At 35.9% G+C, this 22,606-nt stretch overlaps 1 protein-coding gene across 3 annotated transcripts in view; it reads left to right on the forward strand.

Annotated features, from left to right (window-relative positions):
• Positions 1-22,606, forward strand: part of MOSPD2 (motile sperm domain containing 2) — a 48,995-nt gene that overhangs the window by 5,283 nt on the left and 21,106 nt on the right. For all 3 annotated transcript variants that reach the window (XM_058441774.1, XM_032756608.2, XM_058441775.1), the window contains exons 3-6: positions 14,369-14,524; positions 16,946-17,032; positions 18,720-18,874; positions 22,175-22,235. In XM_058441774.1, the coding sequence (XP_058297757.1) occupies positions 14,369-14,524; positions 16,946-17,032; positions 18,720-18,874; positions 22,175-22,235 (459 nt within the window). The remainder of the gene's footprint in view (positions 1-14,368; positions 14,525-16,945; positions 17,033-18,719; positions 18,875-22,174; positions 22,236-22,606) is intronic.

Here is a 22,606-nt window from a genome sequence, read left to right on the forward strand (position 1 = left end):
TACTATTTTTTTTTTCTTTTTTTTTATTATACTTTAAGTTCTAGGGTATATGTGCACGATGTGCAGGTTTGTTACATATGTATACATGCGCCATGTTGGTGTGCCAACGGTTTACTATTTTTTAATTTTTAGTTTTGGAATTCTGTTTATGTACAAAATGTATAAAACGTGAATAAAATAAACACTCATGTGCTCGCTACTCAGCCGAAGAACTAGAGCCTCCGAGTACCTTTAGAAGCCTCCTGCATATCCCCATGCCTGCTATTCAGGGAACAGTTACTTTTTCTGCATTTGGTGTTACTCATTCTCTTACTTCTCATTAGATTTACAACCTATGACATATTCCTCACCAGTACTTCATTAGGTTTTGCCTCTTTTTGAACTTTATATTAAAGCTGAATATATTTTTTCATGATTTGCGTCTGTTGCTCAAAATTCAGTTATATTGTCAGATATGACTAATTTATTCCTTTTTATGGCTGTATAGTAGTTCATAGAATAAATATACCAATGAATGGGTTTGGGGTTGTTTCTAGGTTTTTGTATCATGTACAGTATAGCTATGAACATCCTTATACATGTCTGGTGCACACGTGCAAGAATTTCTCTTGGGCAGTGGTTCTCAAAATTGGTTCAAGAACTGGGGTTCCTTGAGACGTTGCAAGGAGTTTGAGAGGTTAAAACTATTTTCATAATACTAAACTACCATTTTCCTTTTTCACCTTCATCCTCTCACAAGCATATGGTGGCATTTTCCAGAGGCTGGGTGGCATGTGATGATGACATTGTTCTGATGGCTGATAGACTGTGTGGTTTATGTTCTCATGTCTAATTCTTTTTCTCAATTTTCATACCTAAGACAGTAACTAGCAATAAATATAACCCATATCAACAAAGAAGCTTTCGGGAGGTCCGCAATTATTTTTAAGAGTGTAAAAGGTGTCCTGAGACCAAAACGTTTGAGAACTGCTGCTCTAGGGTTTGTTTCCACCAGTAAAATGGGTAGGTGGTAGAATAGGCACATTGTTTCACATTCAACTTTAGTAGGTAATGCTGAACTGTTTCCCAAAGTGATTGTACCAGTTTTCATTTTAACCAGCAGTATTTGGGCATCCTTGTTTTTCTACATCCTAAAAATAGGCACTGTAACTTAAAAAAAAAAATTGCCCTTCTGATGGGCGTGTTGGGAGATCTCATTGTGGTTTTAATGTCTTTGAATACCAGTGAGATTGAGCTTTTTTTTTTTTTTTCATACCTTTATGGGACCTTTGGTTTCTGCTTCTGTGAAAATTACTCCTTCCAACTCTTCTTAGCCCTTATTTCTTCCATGTAAACTTTAGAATCAGCTTATCATGTTTCTGCAAAACAAAACAAAAACCACTTTTGTTGGGATTTCAGTGGTATTATGTTAAATCAGAATATCATTTCATGGAAGTTGACATTATCATGGTTGAGTCTTTTTATCCAAGAACCTGGTATATATTTGTATCTGCTAAAGTCTTCCTTATTGAAAGATTTATCATTTTCCTTATAGTGGTTAACACAATCTTTTGTTATATTTCTTCCCAAATACTGTATGTGTTTTATTTTTGTTGTTGTTATTTAAATGGTATGTCTTAATATATATTTTCTAAATGATGGTTGCTGGTTTATGGGAAATATATATGACTTTTTTCCATTAATATTGAATTTACTCTTATAAATTCTGATAATTTACCTGGGATTTTTTTATGTACATAATAACCACCTTGAAATATTGATTGTTTTCTTTCTAACTTTCCAATTCTTAAATCTTTCAATGCTTTTCCTTTACTACATTGGCTGGAACTTTTAGAACACTGTTGAATAGAACCAGTGATAATAGCCTACTTATCTTATTCCTGATGATAGAAAGATAGCTCTGAACGTGTCACCATTAAGTATGATCTTTGTATATACCCTTTATCAAAGTGAAGACATTTTCTTCCACTTTTGGTTTGCTAGTTTGGGTTTTTTGTTTGTTTTGTTTAGTTCCCATCATGATTGATGATTGAGTTTTACCAAATGCAGTTTCTTCATCTTTTGCACACATTTATTGTATTTGATGACATTTTCATTTGGTTTTTCTCCTTTACTGTGTTAATATGGTAGATTACATTGATAAGGTTTTTAAAATAAATTGCTAAATTCAGTTTACTAATAGTTTAAGAATTTTACATTTGTATTCTTGAATTGGCCTATAATTTTCCTTTCTAGTGTTTTTCTTGTGCAATATTGACATCAAGATTATCTAAGCTTCAGAGTGAGTGTTCCCTCTTTTCTATTCCCTATAAGATATGTTCATTGCCTAGCACAACCTGATTCCCCAAACTCACCACTCCCCCAATTTATTATTGTTGTTTTATATATCAGTGTTTGTTTACTTACCATATATTTACTACTATTTTGATTTACCCTTTCTTCCTGAGTTTCAGATCTTGTATCCTGGGTCATTGTTGTTTCATCTGAAGTATAACCTTTAGATTTCTCCTGGTGGGATCTGTTGGTAGTAAACTTTCTTGGTCTTGAAAATACCTTTATTTTGTCCTTTTTTTTTTTGAAACAGAGTCTCGCTGTCGCCCAGGCTGGAGTGCAGTGGCGCGATCTCCGCTCACTGCAGGCTCCGCCCCCCAGGGTTCACGCCATTCTCCTGCCTCAGCCTCCCACGTAGCTGGGACTACAGGCGCCCGCCACCTCTCCCGGCTAGTTTTTTCTATTTTTAGTAGAGACGGGGTTTCACCGTGTCAGCCAGGATGGTCTCGATTTCCTGACCTTGTGATCTGCCCACCTCGGCCTCCCAAAGTGCTGGGATTACAGGCGTGAGCCACCGCGCCTGGCCACTTTTTTTTTTTTTTAATTAAGCAATTAGCTTTGAGGAATGCCTTCATTTTGTTAGGCTGAAGGAGACAAAGTGGTTAGAGAAGTAGGAGAACCAGGAAACTTTATTATTGTAGATAACAAAAAAAAGGAGAATTTCAAGGACAGGAAGATAAGCAGTAAATGGAAGAAACTCCTGTAGGGTAAAGGGAACATATATAACAGGGGTTGTCCTTATTGATTACTCTTTCTTGAAAGGAAAATGACATTTAAAATGTAACTATACTACTGGAGAGTTTGCCTACGTGTCTAGACTATGAACCACTCAGGGACCAGCTGAGGCTCCACTCATCTTTGCATCTGCAATACCTGGCTCTTTTAGGCTAGCATGTGGCAAGTGATCAGAGATTAGTGCTCACAGGTAATGAGTTGTTATTTCCAAGTGAGGAAGCCTTTAAAAGATAGATAAATAAACAGACACACTTGGATTTGCTTAAATTCTGCTCCATCATTAACATTCTCAAGATCAACCTTTTTAAAGTTGTCATCATCAGAATAAGAGGAAAAGATCTTAAGAGGTTATCAGATGAATGGATAAAGAAAATGTGGTATATATGCAACCATAAAAAAGGATGAGTTCATGTCCTTTGTAGGGACATGGATGAAGCTGGAAACCATCATTCTCAGTAAACTATCGCAAGGACAAAAAACCAAACACCGCATGTTCTCACTCATAGGTGGGAATTGAACAATGAGAACACTTGGACACAGGGTGGGGAACATCACACACCAGGGCCTGGCGTGGGGTGGGGGGAGGGGGGAGGGATAGCATTAGGAGATATACCTAATGTAAATGACGAGTTAATGGGTGCAGCATAATAAAGAAAGAAAATGTGGTATATATATATATATACAGTGAAATACTATTCAGCCTTTTAAAAAGAAGGAAAGCCGATCATTTGTAGCAATTTGGGTGAACTTGGAGGACATGTTAAGTGAAATAAGTGAAATAAACCAGGCCCAGAAAGACAAATACCACATGATCTCACATAAATATTAATGTTTTAGATTTTTAACGTTGAACTCACGCAAGTAGTGAATAGAATGTCAGTTACCAGGGGCTGGAGGGGTGAGGGTTGAGGCAGGAGATTCAAGAGATATGAGTCAAAGGAAACAAAATTTAAGTCAGACAGGAGGAATAAGTTCCAGAGATACATCGTACAACATGGAGACTATAGTAAGTACAATGTATTGCATACTTGAAAATTGCTGAGAGTGTAGATTTTAAGTGTTCTCAGTACAAAAATAAGTATGTGAAGTAATGCATGTCAGTTAGCTTGATTTTGCTATTCCACAATATATAAACATCATGTTGTATACTGTAAATATAATTTTTGTCAATTAAATTAATTTTTTAAAAAGTTACCAATTTTTGTCCTTATTACGTATCTAAAAATATCAAGACTGCTTTGGAAAATATCAGATTGTAACTTCACATTGGAGACCAAATTTGGTAAACCTATTTATTTTTTAATGTTTCTTTTCAGTAATGACTTTTTGCAATGCCTGGCGAATATTCTTTTTTTTTCTTTTTTTTTTTTCTCATCTCTTTAAGTTGTTTATACCTATTCTTCATATATCCTCATTCTGAATCGTTAGGGAAATGTGCAGCTCTAAAGAGTCTGTTACTAGGTGCTGGGCACGGTGGCTCACGCCTGGAATCCCAGCACTTTGGGAGGCCAAGGCGGGTGGATCACAAGGTCAGAAGTTCAAGACCAGCCTGGCCAAGATGGTGAAACCCCATCTCTACTAAAAATACAAAAATTAGCCAGTCGTGGTGGCGGGTGCCTGTAATCCCAGCTACCCGGGAGGCTGAGGCAGAGAATTGCTTGAACCCGGGAGGCAGAGGTTGCAGTGAGCCGAGATCGTGCCACTGAACTCCAGCCTGGGCAACAGAGTGAGACTCCATCTCAAAAAAAAAAAAAAAAAAAAAAAAAAAAGAGTCTGTTACTGGAATACTGTCATTTCTAAGATGTCAGTTTGTTTTTAGTCATTGTCATTTGGAAAGCTTACATGAGAGGAGTGGTCTGTTTACCAAATCTACTGTGTGCTCTTGATAGTAGTACTCTATCATATGAATGTTTTAGGAGTGGTCTGTTTACCAAATCTACTGTGTGCTCTTGATAGTAGTACTCTATCATATGAATGTTTTTCATTACTGAAAATTTACCCTCTAACAAGAATTTTGGTTTGATAAGATCTCTAGTAGATTGAGTAGTGCTCACAGAAATTCCTAAAGGATTTTTTCATCCTGCAGCCATTTTGCAAGGAATAGGAGGACAAAAATTTGCTACATTTCAATCAAAACTAGTTTAAGCTGAATTTCTAGTGACTATAAAGATTTGGCATATATGTGTAGAATTTTCTTTGATATTAGATAGTAGTACTTACAAGCTGGGCCATGATTTGCAGAAGCTTTTCTTTACCCATTATACTGCTATATATTCACAACTGACAAAGGACATTCATAGACTATTTTAAAGTTTTTCTACAAGTACTTACTCTATACCCAGATCATTGGAGGAAGAAAACAGATAAAAATGTGTAGGGAAAAATAAAAGGCATGAGAAACCCAATATTCATTTAATCAAACTTCCAGAAGGAAAAAAAGAGTGTTATTTGAAGAAATAATAATTGACAGTTACCCAGCATTTATAAAAGATATCAAATCCTCAGATTAAAGAACCATAAGAAAATCTGAGCATCATAGAGAAAAAGAAATTAATCTCAACGCTTATTTTAGTGAAACCAAAAAACACTGAGGACAGAGAAAATCTAACAACCCAAAGAGAAATGACACATTATCCACAAAGAAACAAAAATCAGACTGATACTTGATTTCTCATCAGTAACAGTATTGCCAGGTAACAGTGAAATAATTTTCTTAAAGTGCTGAGGGAAATAACTGCTCACTTAGAACATTTATTCAAAAGTGAAGGTAAAACTTTTTAGGCATGCAAAGATTGACCATTGCTGAAAAAAAAAAAAACTACTACTCGTCTACTTCACTAGTAAGTAAATAGTACACCAAAGGAAGCAGAGGGATGCAAGAAGTAATGAAAAGCAGAGAAATGGGTAGGCAAATTAGTAAATAAAAAATCTAACTGTGGATAGTAAGAAAAAACAGAAATAATGAGTAGAAGAAATGGAGGTAAAGTATTACAAGGAACTTTCAGAATGAGGATAGAGATACTAACTGCAGATTTTGTTGTTTTCAGTGTGAATACTTAAAATAAGCATAATCATTGAAAGACAGAAATAAAATGTTTGACTTCCACACCAGTGGAGGAATGAAAAGGGGAATGGAGGAAAAGTCCTCTCCAGGAAGAAGCAGAAAAGGAGAAAAAAAGCAGCATGGTTACCAGAAAACACAGAGGAAGACGGCAGAAATAATCCCAACTTTATCAATAGTTACTACAAATATAAACTGATTTCTACATATTAGTTATCAGATTAGATTTTTAAAGATCTTAACTGCATGCAGTCTAAAAGAGACTAACCTAAAATAAATTAATCCTAGAAAGGTTGAAAATAGATGGAAAAAGATATACAAAACAAATATTAACCGAAAGTAATGTTGTTTCAGCAGTACTTTAGGTAAAATGTTACTTAGGGTGAAAGACATTAATACATATAAAAAGGGATACTATTTGTGATATAAGGAACCGTAAAAGGGTATAACACCTAGGAACTAACAACATAAAAAACTACCTAACCATATAACCTTGAAATACTCAAAGCAAAAAGCACCCAGAATCATAAGGGGAACTCAAGAAATCTACAAACATGTTGAAGGATTTTAACAACCCTCTTTCATAAATAGAACTAGCAGGCAAGAAATATTTAAGATTTAGAAGATTGTAACACCACAATGAGCAAATTTGATTAGATATATATATATGTGTTTGTATGTGTATGAGTATATAGACTCTCCTGCCCAACTAGTAGAGAATATATACTTTTTGAATATATATTTGTACTTTCAGAGTTTTTGCAAACATTCACCACATACTAAGTCATAAAAGGGGTCTCAGAAAATTCCAAAGAAGCTATATCATACAGACCATGCCCATACATTATTAAACAACTACATCAGAAGTCACATGTACTTAAAAACATGTCATATGATAGGAAACTAGAATAATACACCTCTAAATAATCCATGGATTACCAACTTCTCAGCAATGTGTTCTGCTAAATAACCTATGGGTTAAAGAGGACATCACAATGGAAATTCCAGAGTACTTAAAGTTAAGTGTATCTTCTAAAAACCTACAGCAAATGTCATGTTTAATTGGGGAACTTTAGAATAATTCCTATAAAGTCAGGAAAAAGACAATGATTTCTGCTATTATTTCAATAACTCTACATTATATAGGATAACTTAGTTATGAATGTGGCGGGAAAATATGAGGTATAAAGTTTGCCAATCTTGCCATAGGCTTATGATGACAACACAAAATCCTCTAAACTGCCTAATCTAGCAAAGAAACATAAGGCTTTTATGGGAAGATCAAGGGTAACTTCAGCTTTATCTATGACATTCTAGTCCTTTTATTAAAAAAAAAAACAAGCAAATAACTTAATATTTGTTAATTTTGGGTTACAGCTACATAAATATTTGTTAACATTATTTTCTATTCTATAATTTTTTAACTTTTCAAAAGGGAAGGAAATAAAACAGTTTATTAGTGAAGTTCTAGGTCCTCAATGAACTCAAGATCTACTAGGGGATAGACTTGTACATGGCTAATCATTCAGTAATAAAGATTTAGCATGTACTTGCTGTGTGTTGGGCAGAGTTGGAGGGAGCAGGGTGTGACTTTTCAAAGTCCCTGACCTCATGGAGCTTAGTAGAGGAGACAGCATCAGTCCCACTCCTCTCATGTCATCCCCTATTTGAGGAGCTCCTCTCAAAATGACTGACTCTTACTATTATCCTATTAGTTTTGATGAAATTGGCTTTACATTCTCCCGTTTGACCAAAATGAGCCAAGTGAATGGTTATAGATAGTGTGCTTATGCCAAGACCTTGAGGCAGAATCTGTAATATACAGGAATAGACCAAGGTCCATTATATCTAATTAACCTGGATAACTGGCTGGTGACTGATGAGGACCTGGAGAACAGTTTTGAAAGTTTAGCTTTGCTTGTTCAAGTGTACTAAGGAATCCAGCTCTTGAAGGATAAGAACTAAAGCAGAAAGCACCTCCCCTTTTTACAGTAGACCAGAGATCAGCAAAGTCCTGTTTTTGTATGACCCTTGAGCCAAGCCTTTTAAAGGGTTGTTAACACACACACACACACACGAGAGAGAGAGAGAGAGAGAGAGAGAGAGAGAGAAATCAGCAACAGAGAATATAATAAGAATATAATATGGCCCTCAGAGTCTTAGATATTTGCCATCTGGGCCTATGCAGAATAAGTTTGCCAACTCCTGCAGTAGAACAACAGTTCTCAAAGTGTGGTCCCTGACCAGCAGCATCAGCAGTATGTAGGAACTGGTTACAAATACCAATTGTCAGATCCCACCCAGAATTAGACAGTCTAGGGGTGGGGCCCAGTAATCCCAGTTTTAATAAGCCTTCCTAATCATTCTGATACATGCTGAAGTTGAAGAATCACTGCTATAGACCAATGGCTTAATCCCATTGTAAAAGATTACCTGTCTCTTAGTCTCACCAGTTTCACAAGAAAGTGGAGATTCAGAATAGGTTGTGGCCAACCAGCAGAGAATAATCTTGAAGGAATATTTTGTTCTTTTGTCTTGATCACACCCATTACTGACATTTACGCAGTCCAGCTAATAGAAATAGTCCATCCAATACAAATGCTCTCTTAATGCCCCAGAAGGACTTTCAGTGGCTCTATGCTCAGAGTCATGGAGAAATAAGAGATCCTAAGATGTTTTAAACTACTATAATGATCTAGAGTTATATGTTTCCTGCTTTGGAACATTAACTGTTCTCTAGTTTTCATTATTAGAATACTTTTATATTTTTTCAACCTTTATCTGAAATTTAGGCACATTTGTAATAACAATATACTTCCAAGATTTTCCTTACTGGTTAACTAATAGGTAAATTTGAATTTAGTCTTCTTTTCATAGTTAGCATTCTATTGTATGTTGATGGAAATTCATTTGTATAGTGTTTAAGTTTTTCAGTGTTCTTGATCTTTCTGAGACTGCAGGTAGACAAACCTCATTTTCATTTTACAGAGAATAGAAAGCCTAGAGTGACTTGCTTAGCTTCACTATACATAGTGGCATGGGTCTTCCAATTCCATCATTCTACTCTATATCCTGAATGTGGCCAGAAATGTTCTCACATTGTTAGCCTTAAAACACAGTTTCTGACCTGTTGGTAACATCACTGGCCAACAAATGCAAGAGAAAAAAAGAAAAGTTAATAATAAAGTTTGCTATTTTACAAGTAAGAACTATAGTTTCTTTATCTTACAACATAATTTTTTTAAAAAAATTTTTTTATTTAAAAAATTGTGTGTGAGAGAGAAACAGTGAGTGAGAGGGAACACACACATGCATGTGTATGGAGAGACATGAAAAGCTGAGACAGGTCATCTTTACCTTGGAACATTTAATACTGTGTGTTCCTAGAGACATATCACCATTGTCATGTATCTTTAGTTCTTTCTCTGCCAAATTATGGACTTTACAATTTATTTGGTGGTAATACACTTGTATAAATAGAAGAACAATTTACAGAGCAAAATTCATATTAGAACAGATAAATAGTAGAAAGGGCCAATGAACCATAGGGTGCTGATAGTTCATTAAGAAGGTTTCTTCATGAAGGATTGGCTGAAATTAGCTATTTTAAAGAAATACAGAGATGAGGCTTAAAAATCTACCACTTGGAATTAATGTTGTTTTTGATGTGGTTTTCACTGGTATTATGAGACAAGGTATCATTCGTGTATGAGGACAAGTATTGGGAGAATATATATATATATACACACACACACACACATACACACACACACACATACACACACATCTTTTTATAAAACTGAACCCTTCTGATATGGTTTGGCTCTCTCCCCACCCAAATCTCATCTTGAATTATAACTCCCACAATTCCCATGTGTTGTGGGAGAAACTGGTGGGAGGTGATTGAATTATGGGGGCAGGTCTTTCCTGCGCTGTTCTCATGATAGTAAATGAGTCTCATGAGATCTGGTGGTTTTAAAAATGGGAGTTTCCCTGCACAACCTCTCTCTTTGCTTGCCACCATCCATGTAAGACATGACTTGCTCCTCCTTGCCTTCTGCCATGATTGTGAGGCGTCCCTAGCCATGTGGAACTGTAAGTCCATTAAACCTCTTTTTCTTTCCAGTCTCAGGTATGTCTTTATCAGCAGCCGTTATGAAAACAGACTAGCCGAGTAAATATATATATCTATCCTATTAGTTCTGTCCCTCTAGAGAACCCTGAATAATACACCTTCTCACCCTCATCTCTACACTTTAATTGCTGATAGGTAAAGTTTTTCAAAAAAAGTCCTAGGGGGGTGTGTGTGTGTTTGTATGCACACATGTGTGTTTTTATATCTTTAGATAACCTTTTGGGTGTACATCTTTAGCATCTTTCTGTAACATCTTGTCTTAGTCCATTTTGTGATGCTGTAACAAAATACCTGAAATTTCATCAGTGTTAGTCCGTTTGTCTTGCTATAAAGGAATATCTGAGGCTGAGTGATTTATAAAAACAGAATAGGGTAATTTATAAAGAACAGAAATTTATTTTCTCAGTTTTGGAGGCTGGAAGTCTCCGATCAAGGTGCCAGTACTTGGTGTCTAGTAAGGGCCTTCTTGCTGTGTCCTCCTGTGACAGCAAGTGGAAGGACAAGAGGAGGACGCTGCCACATGAAGCCTCTTTTGTAAGGGCCTTAATGCCATTCATGAGGGAGGAACCGTCATGGCCTAATCACCTCTTAAAGGCCCTACTCTTAATCCTGTCACATTGGCAACACCTGAATTTAGGAGAGGCTTGCTTCAAACCATAGCATATCTGAACTTACCCAAGGACTGGTTTTCTGAAATTTCTAATCATTTGAGGGCTCAGTTGTTTGAGGGCTGTGTGTGAAAGCAGCAAATTGTGTTGATATAAACACAATTATTTATCACCCTTGGCCTTGTGCTTCCAGGCAGTGTTTTCTTACCTTTAATGCTCAGTTTATTCTGTTTCTTTCTCTGCCTCTTCTATCTTTACCTCCCTCACCTTTCTTTTCTCTGTGTCTCATTCTATCTGTTTCTCCTCCTCTCTTCCCCCTCAACCCTCTCCTCTATCCCGTTGTCGTCTGTCCTCTTCTACCTCTACTTTTCTCCTGCCTCTCTCCCCCAACCCCCGTGTGCCTAGCTGTCAAATCTTTGTCTTCTCTTTTCTTTCCCCCACTCTGATTTCATTTCTATTTGTCTAAGGGTAAATGGTCAACAACTAGCATGTTATATGTAAGAACATTAATAAAAATCATTTTAATATAAATGGGGATTTCTGATTTCAAAGATCAACATTGCTGAAAGCTATCAAAGAGCTGTGGGCTTTAAATTTCTTATTAATGGGCATTCATTTGTTTATGGTATTCCCTAGTGATGGTACTAGCAATAGTGGTAAAAATGACAACAACAATAGTGTTTTATTCTTCTTAATATGGCTAATATTTACTGAGTTTACCACTTGCCATATATTGTTCTAAGTAATTGGTTTTTAGAATATATCTGGGGACCCTAGGGGATGCGCAAGACTTTCAGGAAGCTGTGAGGTGAAAACTATTTTCATAATAATGCTAAGATATCATTTGCCTTTTTCACTTTCTTTACATTTGCACTGATTACACAGAAGCAATGGTGTGTAATCAGTACTGGCTGCTTCGCCCAAATCAAGGCAGGTTGTCATTTGTAGTCCTCATTGTCAGCACTCTTAGTTTAAAAAAAAAAAAGACAATTTTATTTTAGAATGTCCCTGATAAAACAGTAAGTTGTATTAAGTTTTGACCCTTGAGTACATGTCCTTTCAATGTTCTGTGTGACAAAATCGGGAAGTATGCATAAAACACTTTGCATGCTAAGTATGTTTGAGTTGCCAGCTGAATTAGTCACCTGTTTCATACGCCACCCTTTTTATTTGAAAAAAATTTTTAAAAATATGCTTTGAATACTGATGAATTTTCAAATAGCAGAGCTAAACGACAATCTCTAAGATTACCTATCACAGAACCACTCATTTTATAGATTAGAAATAAATACAACCCAGATATTAAAAGCCATATCCAAAGCAACACTCTTACAAATGCATGATTTATGACCTCTTCTTATATTTTATAGTGCTTTAAATTTCCACTAAATTTAGTGCTTTAAATATATAAAATTAGTGCTTTAAATAAATACTTTTCCATCCGATCCTCACACAGCATTGTGAGTATATAAAACAGCTTAAAGATAAGGAACTTGAGACTCAAAGAAGACAATTCTCTGAATGCATTCTATATTTTCCTGGCCTTTCAGCTATTATCTCTGAGGGCCTGAAATAAGGCAGTGCAAATCAAGAAGAGATAGAATCCATAAAACCTGGCAACTAACTAGATGTAGAAGAAAAGGAAATGAAGGAGCCAGGGAATTTCCTGAAGTTGTTTTGCTTTGTTTTGTTTTGTTTTGTTTTTTGTATGAACCTTAGGAGGGTATGACTAACTGAGAAAAAAATGAGAAGGAATAGATTCCATCAACAGATGTTTATGGAAGGTCTCTTCATTGGCACTACTGTAATCTGCTTTGGAGGATGCTTAGATGTATAGACTATCTGTCTCTACTGCCTATTTGGGAAATATGTCTTCCGTGCTAGTAACTCTATTTCAAGGTAAAAGTGGTAAGCACCTTAAGAAAAACTTAGTTCAAGTCCCATAAAAGTAATTGCTTTTGCACCAACCTAATACTTCTGGACTCAGGGAAAATTTTATGGAAAAGGGAGCATTTGAAAGGAGACTTGCAGAATGGTAGCATTTGGATGTGCAGAGACAAGGAAAGTTCAGTTACAGAATAATAGAGCAGGGCAAGGAAGGAGGAATGTCTGCTATGCAAGTTAGTGGGAATATAGTGTGTGTGTGAGCAACTGATGAGAAATTATTGTTATTAGAAATAATTATTCCAAGAAATTATTGAAAATGTGTTGGCCAGAGTCTGAAAATAGTAAATACCATAATATGGCATACATGATCAGTTTTCCATAGGTACTTAGTTAATTTTTTTTTACTGTTTTTTATTGTTGTTGGTTTTTCTTTTTTTGTCTTTATTTTTGTATTTAATTTTTATTTATTTATTTTTTTAGACAGAGTCTCACTCCGTCACCCAGGCTGGAGTGCAGTGGCATAATCTCAGCTCACTGCAACCTCCACCTCCCAGGTTCAAGCGATTCTCTTGCCTCAGCCACCTGGGTAGCTGGGACTACAGGGTGCGCCACCATGTCCAGCTAATTTTTGTATTTTTAGTAGAGACGGGGTTTCTGCATGTTGCCCAGGCTGGTCTCAAATTCCTGACCTCAGATGATCCGCCCACCTCAGCCTCCCAAAGTGTTGGGATTACAGGCATGAGCCACCACACCCGGCCTACTTAATTTTTTTTTTAATGACACTTGCCAAACAAATGTCTTTTTAAAGTACAGCTTAGTTATTTCTTTACATATGAAATTTCTTCATTTTTCATTGACTTAAGAATTTCAAGTTCAGATAACATAATTAATCTTCCCAGATGTTGGTGTATAGTTTTAGAGAGGGCTGTAGCAAATATTTTACTCTGGTGTAATTTTTAACATCTGTAGTGGCTTACTTAAACCTGCAGTCTTTAGATAACTGTATTCTCCTCACCCTTGGAAATTCCATCAGTCTTAGTCCATTTGTGTTGCTATAAAGGAATACCTGAGGCTGAGTGATTTATAAAGAGAAGAGGTTTATTTGGCCCATGGTTCTGCAGGCTATACAAGAAGTATGGTGTCAGTATCTGCTTCTGGTCAGGACCTCAGGAAGATTCCACTCATGATGTAAGATGAAGGAAAGCAGGCATCACATGGTGAGAGAGAAAAGGCAAGAGAGAAAGGAGGAGGTGCCAGGCTCTTTTCAACAATCAGTTCGTGCAGGAACTAAGAGCAAGAATTCAGTCGTCATGAGAATGACACCAAACCACTTGAGGGGTCCTCCCCATGACCCAAACACCTCCCACCAGGCCCCACCTCCAACACTGGGCATCAGATTTCAACAAGAGACTTGGGGGAACCAAGCAAACCATATCAAAACAATAGCACCATCAATCTTTTAAATGGCACTTTTATCTGAACTACATCCCTGAGTCTATCCTCAAATAGCTTAACTTTGTCTTCGAAGCCTTTCTTCTCCTTTGCCGTTAGTGGTCATTTTTCACTGCAGAATTAATCTGACTTGGATGTTTATTACTGTTTTTTCCCTAGATAAGTCAGATAAATATGATGCACGTGATGTTGAAAGGCTACAACAAGATGATAACTGGGTTGAAAGTTACTTATCTTGGAGACATAATATTGTAGATGAAACACTGAAGATGCTCGATGAGAGTTTTCAGTGGAGGAAAGAAATTTCTGTCAATGGTAAGCTGTTCAATTTAACCTTGACTGTATTATATCCTGTATAAATGGTATTGTTTTACATTTATCTAATCATGTATTTGCACATATTCCTAGCAGTCATCATAAACACCAGAATATAATTATTTATAAAGACCCAGTAATCTTTCAAAGGAACAGCTTATAAGTCTTTTAAGTGGGATCATTCATAAGGAAATTAGATCACCAGAGAGCAGAATCACACTCAGATTCTTCATTCACAGCCGTTTCCTAATCTGTGTTTAATTCAGTACCATTAAGCAATAGCAAGACAGTATCTTTGCTACTAGGCCTAGAAATAAGGAGATACTGTCCATTTTTCTCAGTTGTTGCCTATGCCTTTCTCTATCCCCACAGTTCCTTGTGCTAATAGGTTAATAGGTACACCATATAGAATTGTTAAATGAATGAGAGTCACCCCAAAAATGCAAGCTTATCCCCAAGGAAGCCTATCACAGTCTTCTCTTTATATTGTTTTTATTTTTCTGGGTACATAGTAGATGTACATATTTTGGGGTACATGCAGCCTTAACTTCTTAATTTCTAAGTCTGCTACTAGATAGAATTTTTTTCCAAAAATGGGAGTTTCAAGTCTTGGAGTTTTATAATGGTCTTCAAGTATATGAAGACCTGTTAGTTCTCTCCTCCAAAAAATTGAACAAGAAGAAACTGGCATAACTTCTGATTTCAGTTAGGCATAAAGCAGAATTTTCTGTCCTTGAGGATTATAACCTCTGAAGTGACTTCAATCTGAAGACTTAACACAAAATAGTCAACAATAAATCCAGAGCAGATACTCTCCTCACTCTTCATGCTTGCAGAAGGAATCCCTGAAAAGGGGATTAGTAAAAAATAATGTGATTGGAAATTTAACAACTGCAGGTAATTTCAACAGTGAAGCATTTATTAACCAAAGAAAGAAATATAAATCTGATATTTTTAAACTATTTAAATACCGAATAAATATTTAAACTCAACAATGTTTCTTTTCTTACACAGAATTGCTATTTTCTGGTGAAAAATAGCAGAGATATGGTAAAAGGGTTTGGGGAAAAGATAAATCTTTGAAAGGTCTTAAGGTACTGCTGGTGAATGAAACAAAAGCATTGGCATTTGCTGCCTTGCTATGTTGGTCCTTAGCCTCCCCAAAAACTGGAGGGGCACTTTGTTCCTCCTGCTGAAGTTCAAGTTCTCACATTTTTTGTTTTCTTTTCTTGTCTTCTCTTTTCTTTCTTTCTTTATTTTATTTTGAGGCAGGGTCTTGCTCTGTCACCCAGGCTGGAATGCAGTGTTGTGATCATAGCTCACTGCAGCCTTCAATGCCTGGCCTAGGTGAGCCTCCCACCTCAGCCTCCGGAGTAGCTGGGACGACAGGCATGTGCCACCATGCCTGGCTAATTTTTATTTATTGATTGATTTTTTTTTTTTTTTTTTAGACGGAGTCTCACTCTGTCGCCCAGGCTGGAGTGCATGGTGTCATCTTGGCTCACTACAAGCTCCATCTCCTGAGTTCACGCCATTCTCCTGCCTCAGCCTCCCAAGTAGCTGGGACTACAGGCGCCCACCACCAAGCCTGGCTAATTTTTTGTATTTTTAGCAGAGACAGGGTTTCACCGTGTTAGCCAGGATGGTCTCGATCTCCTGACCTTGTGATCCGCCCTCCTCGGCCTCCCAAAGTGCTGGGATTACAGGCGTGAGCCACTGCACCCAGCCTAATTTTTATATTTTTATCTTTGTAGAGAGGTTGTCTCACTGTGTTGCCCAGGCTGGTCTTGAACTCCTGGCCTCAAATGATACTCCCATGTTGGCCTCCCAAAGTGCTGGGATCACATGAGTCACCATGCCTGGCCATTTTTCTTGAAGTATTTTCCACTTTCCTAAAGGTTTTTAAATGCATTAAAGTCTACTAGATAGCAAACTTCGTATTAGGTTGGTGCAAAAGTAATTGCAGCATTTGCCATTATGTTTAATTGCAAATACCACAGTTACTTTTGCACAAACCTAATAGAAAAATACCATTTTACTAAAGAAATCGAAGTGATTTTTTTCTACTAATTCTGAGGCTGCAATGTGGATATTTACTAGAATGTTCTCTTGAAACTCTGATAGTGATATTTGTTTGCAAGTCATTATGTGAAATAATCAAAATGTGGAAATGTATCCACATAAATAATGACCTGTCAAGGGAAATGGAGTTTGTCCATTTTGGTCACCTGTGTCATTATTTAGTTTGTTTGCTTGGTAGGAAACACCACTTTATATTGCCAGAGATTTTCTTTTTGAATGTTTGGGTACATTATATCATTTTTAAAGATCAGAACTACTACATAACATTATCTTTACATTATGAGTTTTATTTTTAAACCCCTAAATTACAACTACTGATCAAAGCTTACCACTTTTTAGACCTTAATGAATCCTCCATTCCCAGATGGTTATTGGAAATTGGTGTTATTTATCTCCATGGTTATGACAAAGAAGGTAACAAATTGTGTAAGTATATTTAATTTATGTTCTGGCTTTTCAAGATTTTGAGATTGAGATATCTATGTCAACTGAGTTAAGAATTGGCAGAAATTTCTCCATCTGTAGCACTCCTCAAGTCTTCTGCAATGAGGGATTGGCAAGACCATTTTTACAGTGTTAGATACTTAGTAGCTGTGCATACTGTTTGCATTATAATAAAGTAGGCAATAAAGGCAAAAAATAAATGCTGCATCCTACAGCATAAAGAAAGTTATTTAATTCAGAGTCATTATCTTCTTTCTAATCTGACTGTGATATTAAAACTCATCTTAGTATTTTTGTGGAGAATTTTTTTGACAGTCGCTAATGGTTGCTAAATAGGCCTTTTCCTTTTCGAGTCTCCCATAATCTCACTCTAGCTTTTTCTGAAATGTGTATTATAATGAAAGGAACAGTAACAATCATCTCTTTTGTTCCAATGACTCCCCTGTTATACCTCTCTCCCACTTGCCCCAAATCCAGCCTGGTTTTATACCAGGGATGCAACTTGGCAGGCGTGTTCAAGCCCCATACTGAACAGATGTCCTGCACTCATCTTCACTCCTCCATAGCATGTGGTCCATCTCTGTTTCAGCAGTAGTCTTTTTGCATTTTCCTCTTACTGCCACCTCCTCCTTTTCAACCTTTTTTTTCTCATTTTTCTTCTTCCACCTGTCCCTTAAAGGTGTTTCCCAGGCTTTACTGCTTTCTTGCTTCTTTTACTTTACAGCTGAGACAGTCTCCTTGGGTGATCAATCACGAGCATCTTGGCAGCTTTAGCTGCCTCCCCCGGCACAGTATTGACCCCACACTATCCCCAGGCCACATGCACATACCTAGCTACCCACTGACTGCCCCACCTGACTGTCAGCAGCCTTTAGCACAACACACTACTGAACACCCATGCCCGTCCACTTGCTCACTTTCTGTATTGCCCACCTCAGGCCCACTCACTGGCTCTTCCTCTAATATAGCTTCAATTTGGCCTTTTTTCCATCCTCACCAGCTACTTCCTCAATTCAGTTTCTAACTACTACACCTTTGCCCCAGTCCCTTCCCAGGTCATAACCTGGTGGGTTTCCTTCTCTGCCTCCTCCACTCTGCCCTCTGTGCTATTGCCTGAAAGGTGTTCTAACATAGGAAAATCAAAGTGCCCTAGAGTTTCATTCACAGTCCTTCAAGTCCAGTTCTTTCTTATTTAGCTTCTCCTCTCACCACTCATCACATTTCATCTTGGCTACCACCACCTGAACAGTTTACCTTGCTCCACACACATGCACAGCACTGGCTCATGCCTCCATCGCCCTGTGTCAGTATCTTTCCTCTGGATGGAACATTTTTTCCAGTGCTCGACGAAAGCAATGACTTTCTTTTTTGTTAAGCAAAATGCAGAGCACATTTAGATTATTATCAAATAGTGTTTGTTCACCTGTATTTTCTTTTCCCTCTTACAAGTGAAATTTGTTTATTTCCTAAGGGAAACAGTCTGTCTCTCTGCTACTCTTTAATTTAAGGCTCCCAAGTGCAACTGTTTCTCATTGAAAATAAGAAAGAGATGTTTTTGATCTAAGAAATAAAATGAATTGTAAATGAAAAATGTCAAGGAAAGGCAATATATATGTATAATGATATTATAATGCCATGTCTTGTTCTTATTTTTATCTTCTGCTTAAAGTCTGGATCAGGGTGAAGTATCATGTAAAAGACCAGAAAACCATATTGGACAAAAAGAAGCTCATAGCATTCTGGTTGGAACGTTATGCTAAGAGGGAAAATGGGAAACCTGTAACAGTGATGTTTGACCTGTCAGAAACTGGAATAAATAGCATTGTAAGCATTTTTCATTCATTCCAAATCAATGTTTATCATGGCTTCCTCCCTTTCTCCTGTCCTTGCTGCCAACCACATATTGCTGTAAAATTGAGCTAAGTAACTTATATTAGGGATTTATTTTTTCGCCTTGCAGTGTGAGTGTAGTCAAACATGGAATAGGGTTTGCAGAGAATTAAATTTGTTTCTGTATTTGGCGTTGAAACTGTCGATTTCCTAGAAATGTTCCTTGTCTGAGACACAGGATGGAGAGGTAGCATGTCGAGGCTGGCAAGGTATGAATCGATGTGATAACTGTGAACTTTGATATCAAAGCTAATATCCTATAGCACCTGCCCCGGTGTGTGCCACATAGTAATATATTCAGGAAATATCAAGTAAGGTAATATACCATCTCGAATTTGTTATATTCATACCATGTTTTACAGTTGCAAGATGTTCACATGAGTTTTGCACATATAACACTTTGTGATTTTATTGAGTGTTTTTGTTTGCTTGTTTGGATTTGTTTTCTATCTGTTTGATTTGGTTAGCTTTGGAAACCAGTTTTCTTCAGGTGATTTTTCCAAGCTTGAAAAATAAGTAAAACCTACCTGTCTTTAATTTGGGTCCTTGTGACCTTAGTGATACCTACAAACCCTTCAGCAGCAATTGAGATCACTTGGCACATTTATTCTAACTACTGTCTCTTATATTTAATCTGTGGCTGATTCTGACAGCAGTAATGTCGTATTCACAAACGTGCTCAGGGCAGTGTTGAAATCTTTTTGGAATTCCATTTGGCAAATTATGTTAAGAATCTTAAAGTGTTTGTATTTATATTATTTGCCTGGTAACCAACTTCTGGAAATCTATTGTAAAGAAATAATCCTGAGTACAGAAAAAGCATCATACATCAAAATATTTTCTCAGTGTCATTTAAAGTAATGAAAAATTAGAAAAAAAATATAAATGTTCAACATGATGAAATGGCAAATTATGGTATATCTAGTTGATGGAGTGTACATATAGCTATGTAAAATGGTGTTTTTAAGGAATTTATAGTAATATTGGAGAGAACACTTTTTTCTGAGATGAAAAAAGCTGTATGATTATACATACTATAATATGTATGTATACTACACCATGGTGATACAGAGCGCAACAAAGGAAACTGTAGATGTAACAAACACAAAACAGGCTAGAGAGAACTGCTAACAAGAGCTTTCTTGTGGTGGTAGGACCACAAATTTTTTTTCATGTTTCTATTTCTCTTTTTATTTTTCAAGGATCCAATGCCCTGGAGTTTTCCAACCTAGTTTCCATGTCAGTGGTTTTAAATTAGAGAGAGTAAATTATTTTATATCCAAAATCAAAATCAATTTGCCTAGATAAGTAAATATTCCATAAAAATAAATCATGATTCTTTTATCCTTTGGATATGATAGTTTCCTAATTATTAACCCAGAATCATGAAGAATAAATGTTAGTATTTTTATTGCCAAGTATAAGGACAGAGAATTGACTTGAACTGTTTTATTTTTTCAAGCTACTTATATCTCACCATCTTTAATTTGTAAATAAGGTGTATTTCCACTACTAACTATTTAAGTCATTATTGTTTTAAAATACTTGAATCTTACTGAATAATTTATTTTCATAAATGACCCTTTCATGATTCACAAAGAATTTAAGTGAACTTATAAAGATGTCTACAGAATTTCAAGGCAAAAAATAAGAAAATCATTTGTTAGAGTTGGGACACCAGTTTGGCTCTAAGCTTTCAGCTGCCTGCCTGAAAGAAATGCAGTCATTTAAAATTATTCAGCGGCTATCCTTCACAACCAGTGTCTTAGAAGTATATCCATTCCTAATACTTGAACTAGAAAGTCTTTCATGAGTCCTCAAAAGGACGTTTTACAAGATAATGAATAACAGCCTCAAAAACATCCTTATAGAATGCTGAGCAATAGGGTTGATGGAGCTATTTCTTGTAGTCCCCATTAATAGAATATACCCGTGACATCTTATCATATCCACTTGAATTAGCAGTAACTCACGATTTTACGAAGAAGGATATTCAATTAAATAAATGATAGAAACAAAAATGTTATACCAAGACTATTTAGACAAAGTCTCTGGAGACCATAAATTATAAACTAGGTAACCAAATTCAGTTTTTTTTGATTTATTAATACCAATTATAAAATCCATGAGTGGTATAATGTTATTACAAAGGTTTTTTTATATATATATATATATATATATATATATATATATACACACACACAAAGGTATTTTATATATATACACACACACACACACACACACACACACACACACACACACACACAAAGGTATTATTATATATATGCCCATAACAAATACTTAAGATAGTTAAGGACACTTACTTTTAGTTTACTGCAATTAAAGATGCTGCAACTAACATTCCAGCGATGAATTTGTAGACACTTAACTCTAGGAAAACCCACCTTTCCAGTAATTGTGATGGATTTCAGTTTGCTTGGTTGTATCTTTCATCCCACAGTCTTTATAAGATGGCCAATCAGAATTAGTGAATCAGTGTGTGGCCATGGAGTGAAATGACCCATGGAAATAATAACCTTAATGACCTAATTTCCTGTTGCTATGCTCAGAGCAGTAGAACCAACCAGATAGCTATGTTTGTAGTCTCCCAGAAATCAGAATCAGTGAACACTGGAATATAAACTAAAAAACTAATTCTAGGTCTCTAAATAAAATGAAAAAAGCCAGAAATGGAGTAGATACAGCAGGCCAATGTGATTAGATTAAGTACTGTGTTAAAAAAAGTTTGATAAAATATATTTTATTGACACTATTATGCGTGTAAAAATTAGGATTAAAAAGCAAATATATGAGAGTTTACATACATGTGTATTATTATCCCAAGTAGTCTGATTATAAACTGTATACTTGTTTCAATAATTCTTCAGTTATTCAACAGATTTTTAGAATTTCTCTATGGAGATTGCTTTTAGATCCATTTTATGCCCCGTTGCCTTAGTAGTCTGAAGTATGTAACTAGTTTGAGGTAATGTGAATAATTTTAAAACAGCACTAAGCATCTGGCTTCTTCGAGTCAGTTTTAGGGCTGATTATTATAAATAGCTTAATGACCTAAAACCTTAAGCCTTGAGAATATAGATACTTACATATGAGCTTACTTTTTAAAGAATTTAATAATTGTCTCATTTGTATTTAATAATTTATCACCTTTAGAAATGTGCAATTTTAAGTTCTCTAATGTGGACAGTCTTAAATATTTAATCTTTATTTTAGGACATGGACTTTGTACGCTTCATCATCAACTGCTTTAAGGTTTATTACCCTAAATACCTCTGTAAGTAACTTACTCCTTTATAAAAATATAACATATTGAAACTGTAGACAATGTCTGAGAATTGCGGAGCCTTATGTTATTATAGACTTTCATACCTGAAACTTTGTTTTCTGATGAAGAATTTTAAATATGTTCATAGACATTATTCTAACACATACAGAGGAAAGTTTTTCATAAGTATTCATTGTCCTTCACAGTTAATTTTAAGAGTTTAAGTTCTAAACCATATATATGGCATCCTATAACACACACACCCACTCATACACATAGGTACATAAAAGCATACATTTATTTCAAAATTATCTCATTTTTACTAATATTTCAATCTAGAAATCATTTCAAATCGTATTTATTATATAAAACTTCTTGCA

This window comes from Hylobates moloch, unplaced genomic scaffold (genome assembly GCF_009828535.3).
Source record: "Hylobates moloch isolate HMO894 unplaced genomic scaffold, HMol_V3 SCAFFOLD_7, whole genome shotgun sequence".
NCBI classification, from domain to species: Eukaryota; Metazoa; Chordata; class Mammalia; order Primates; family Hylobatidae; genus Hylobates; species Hylobates moloch.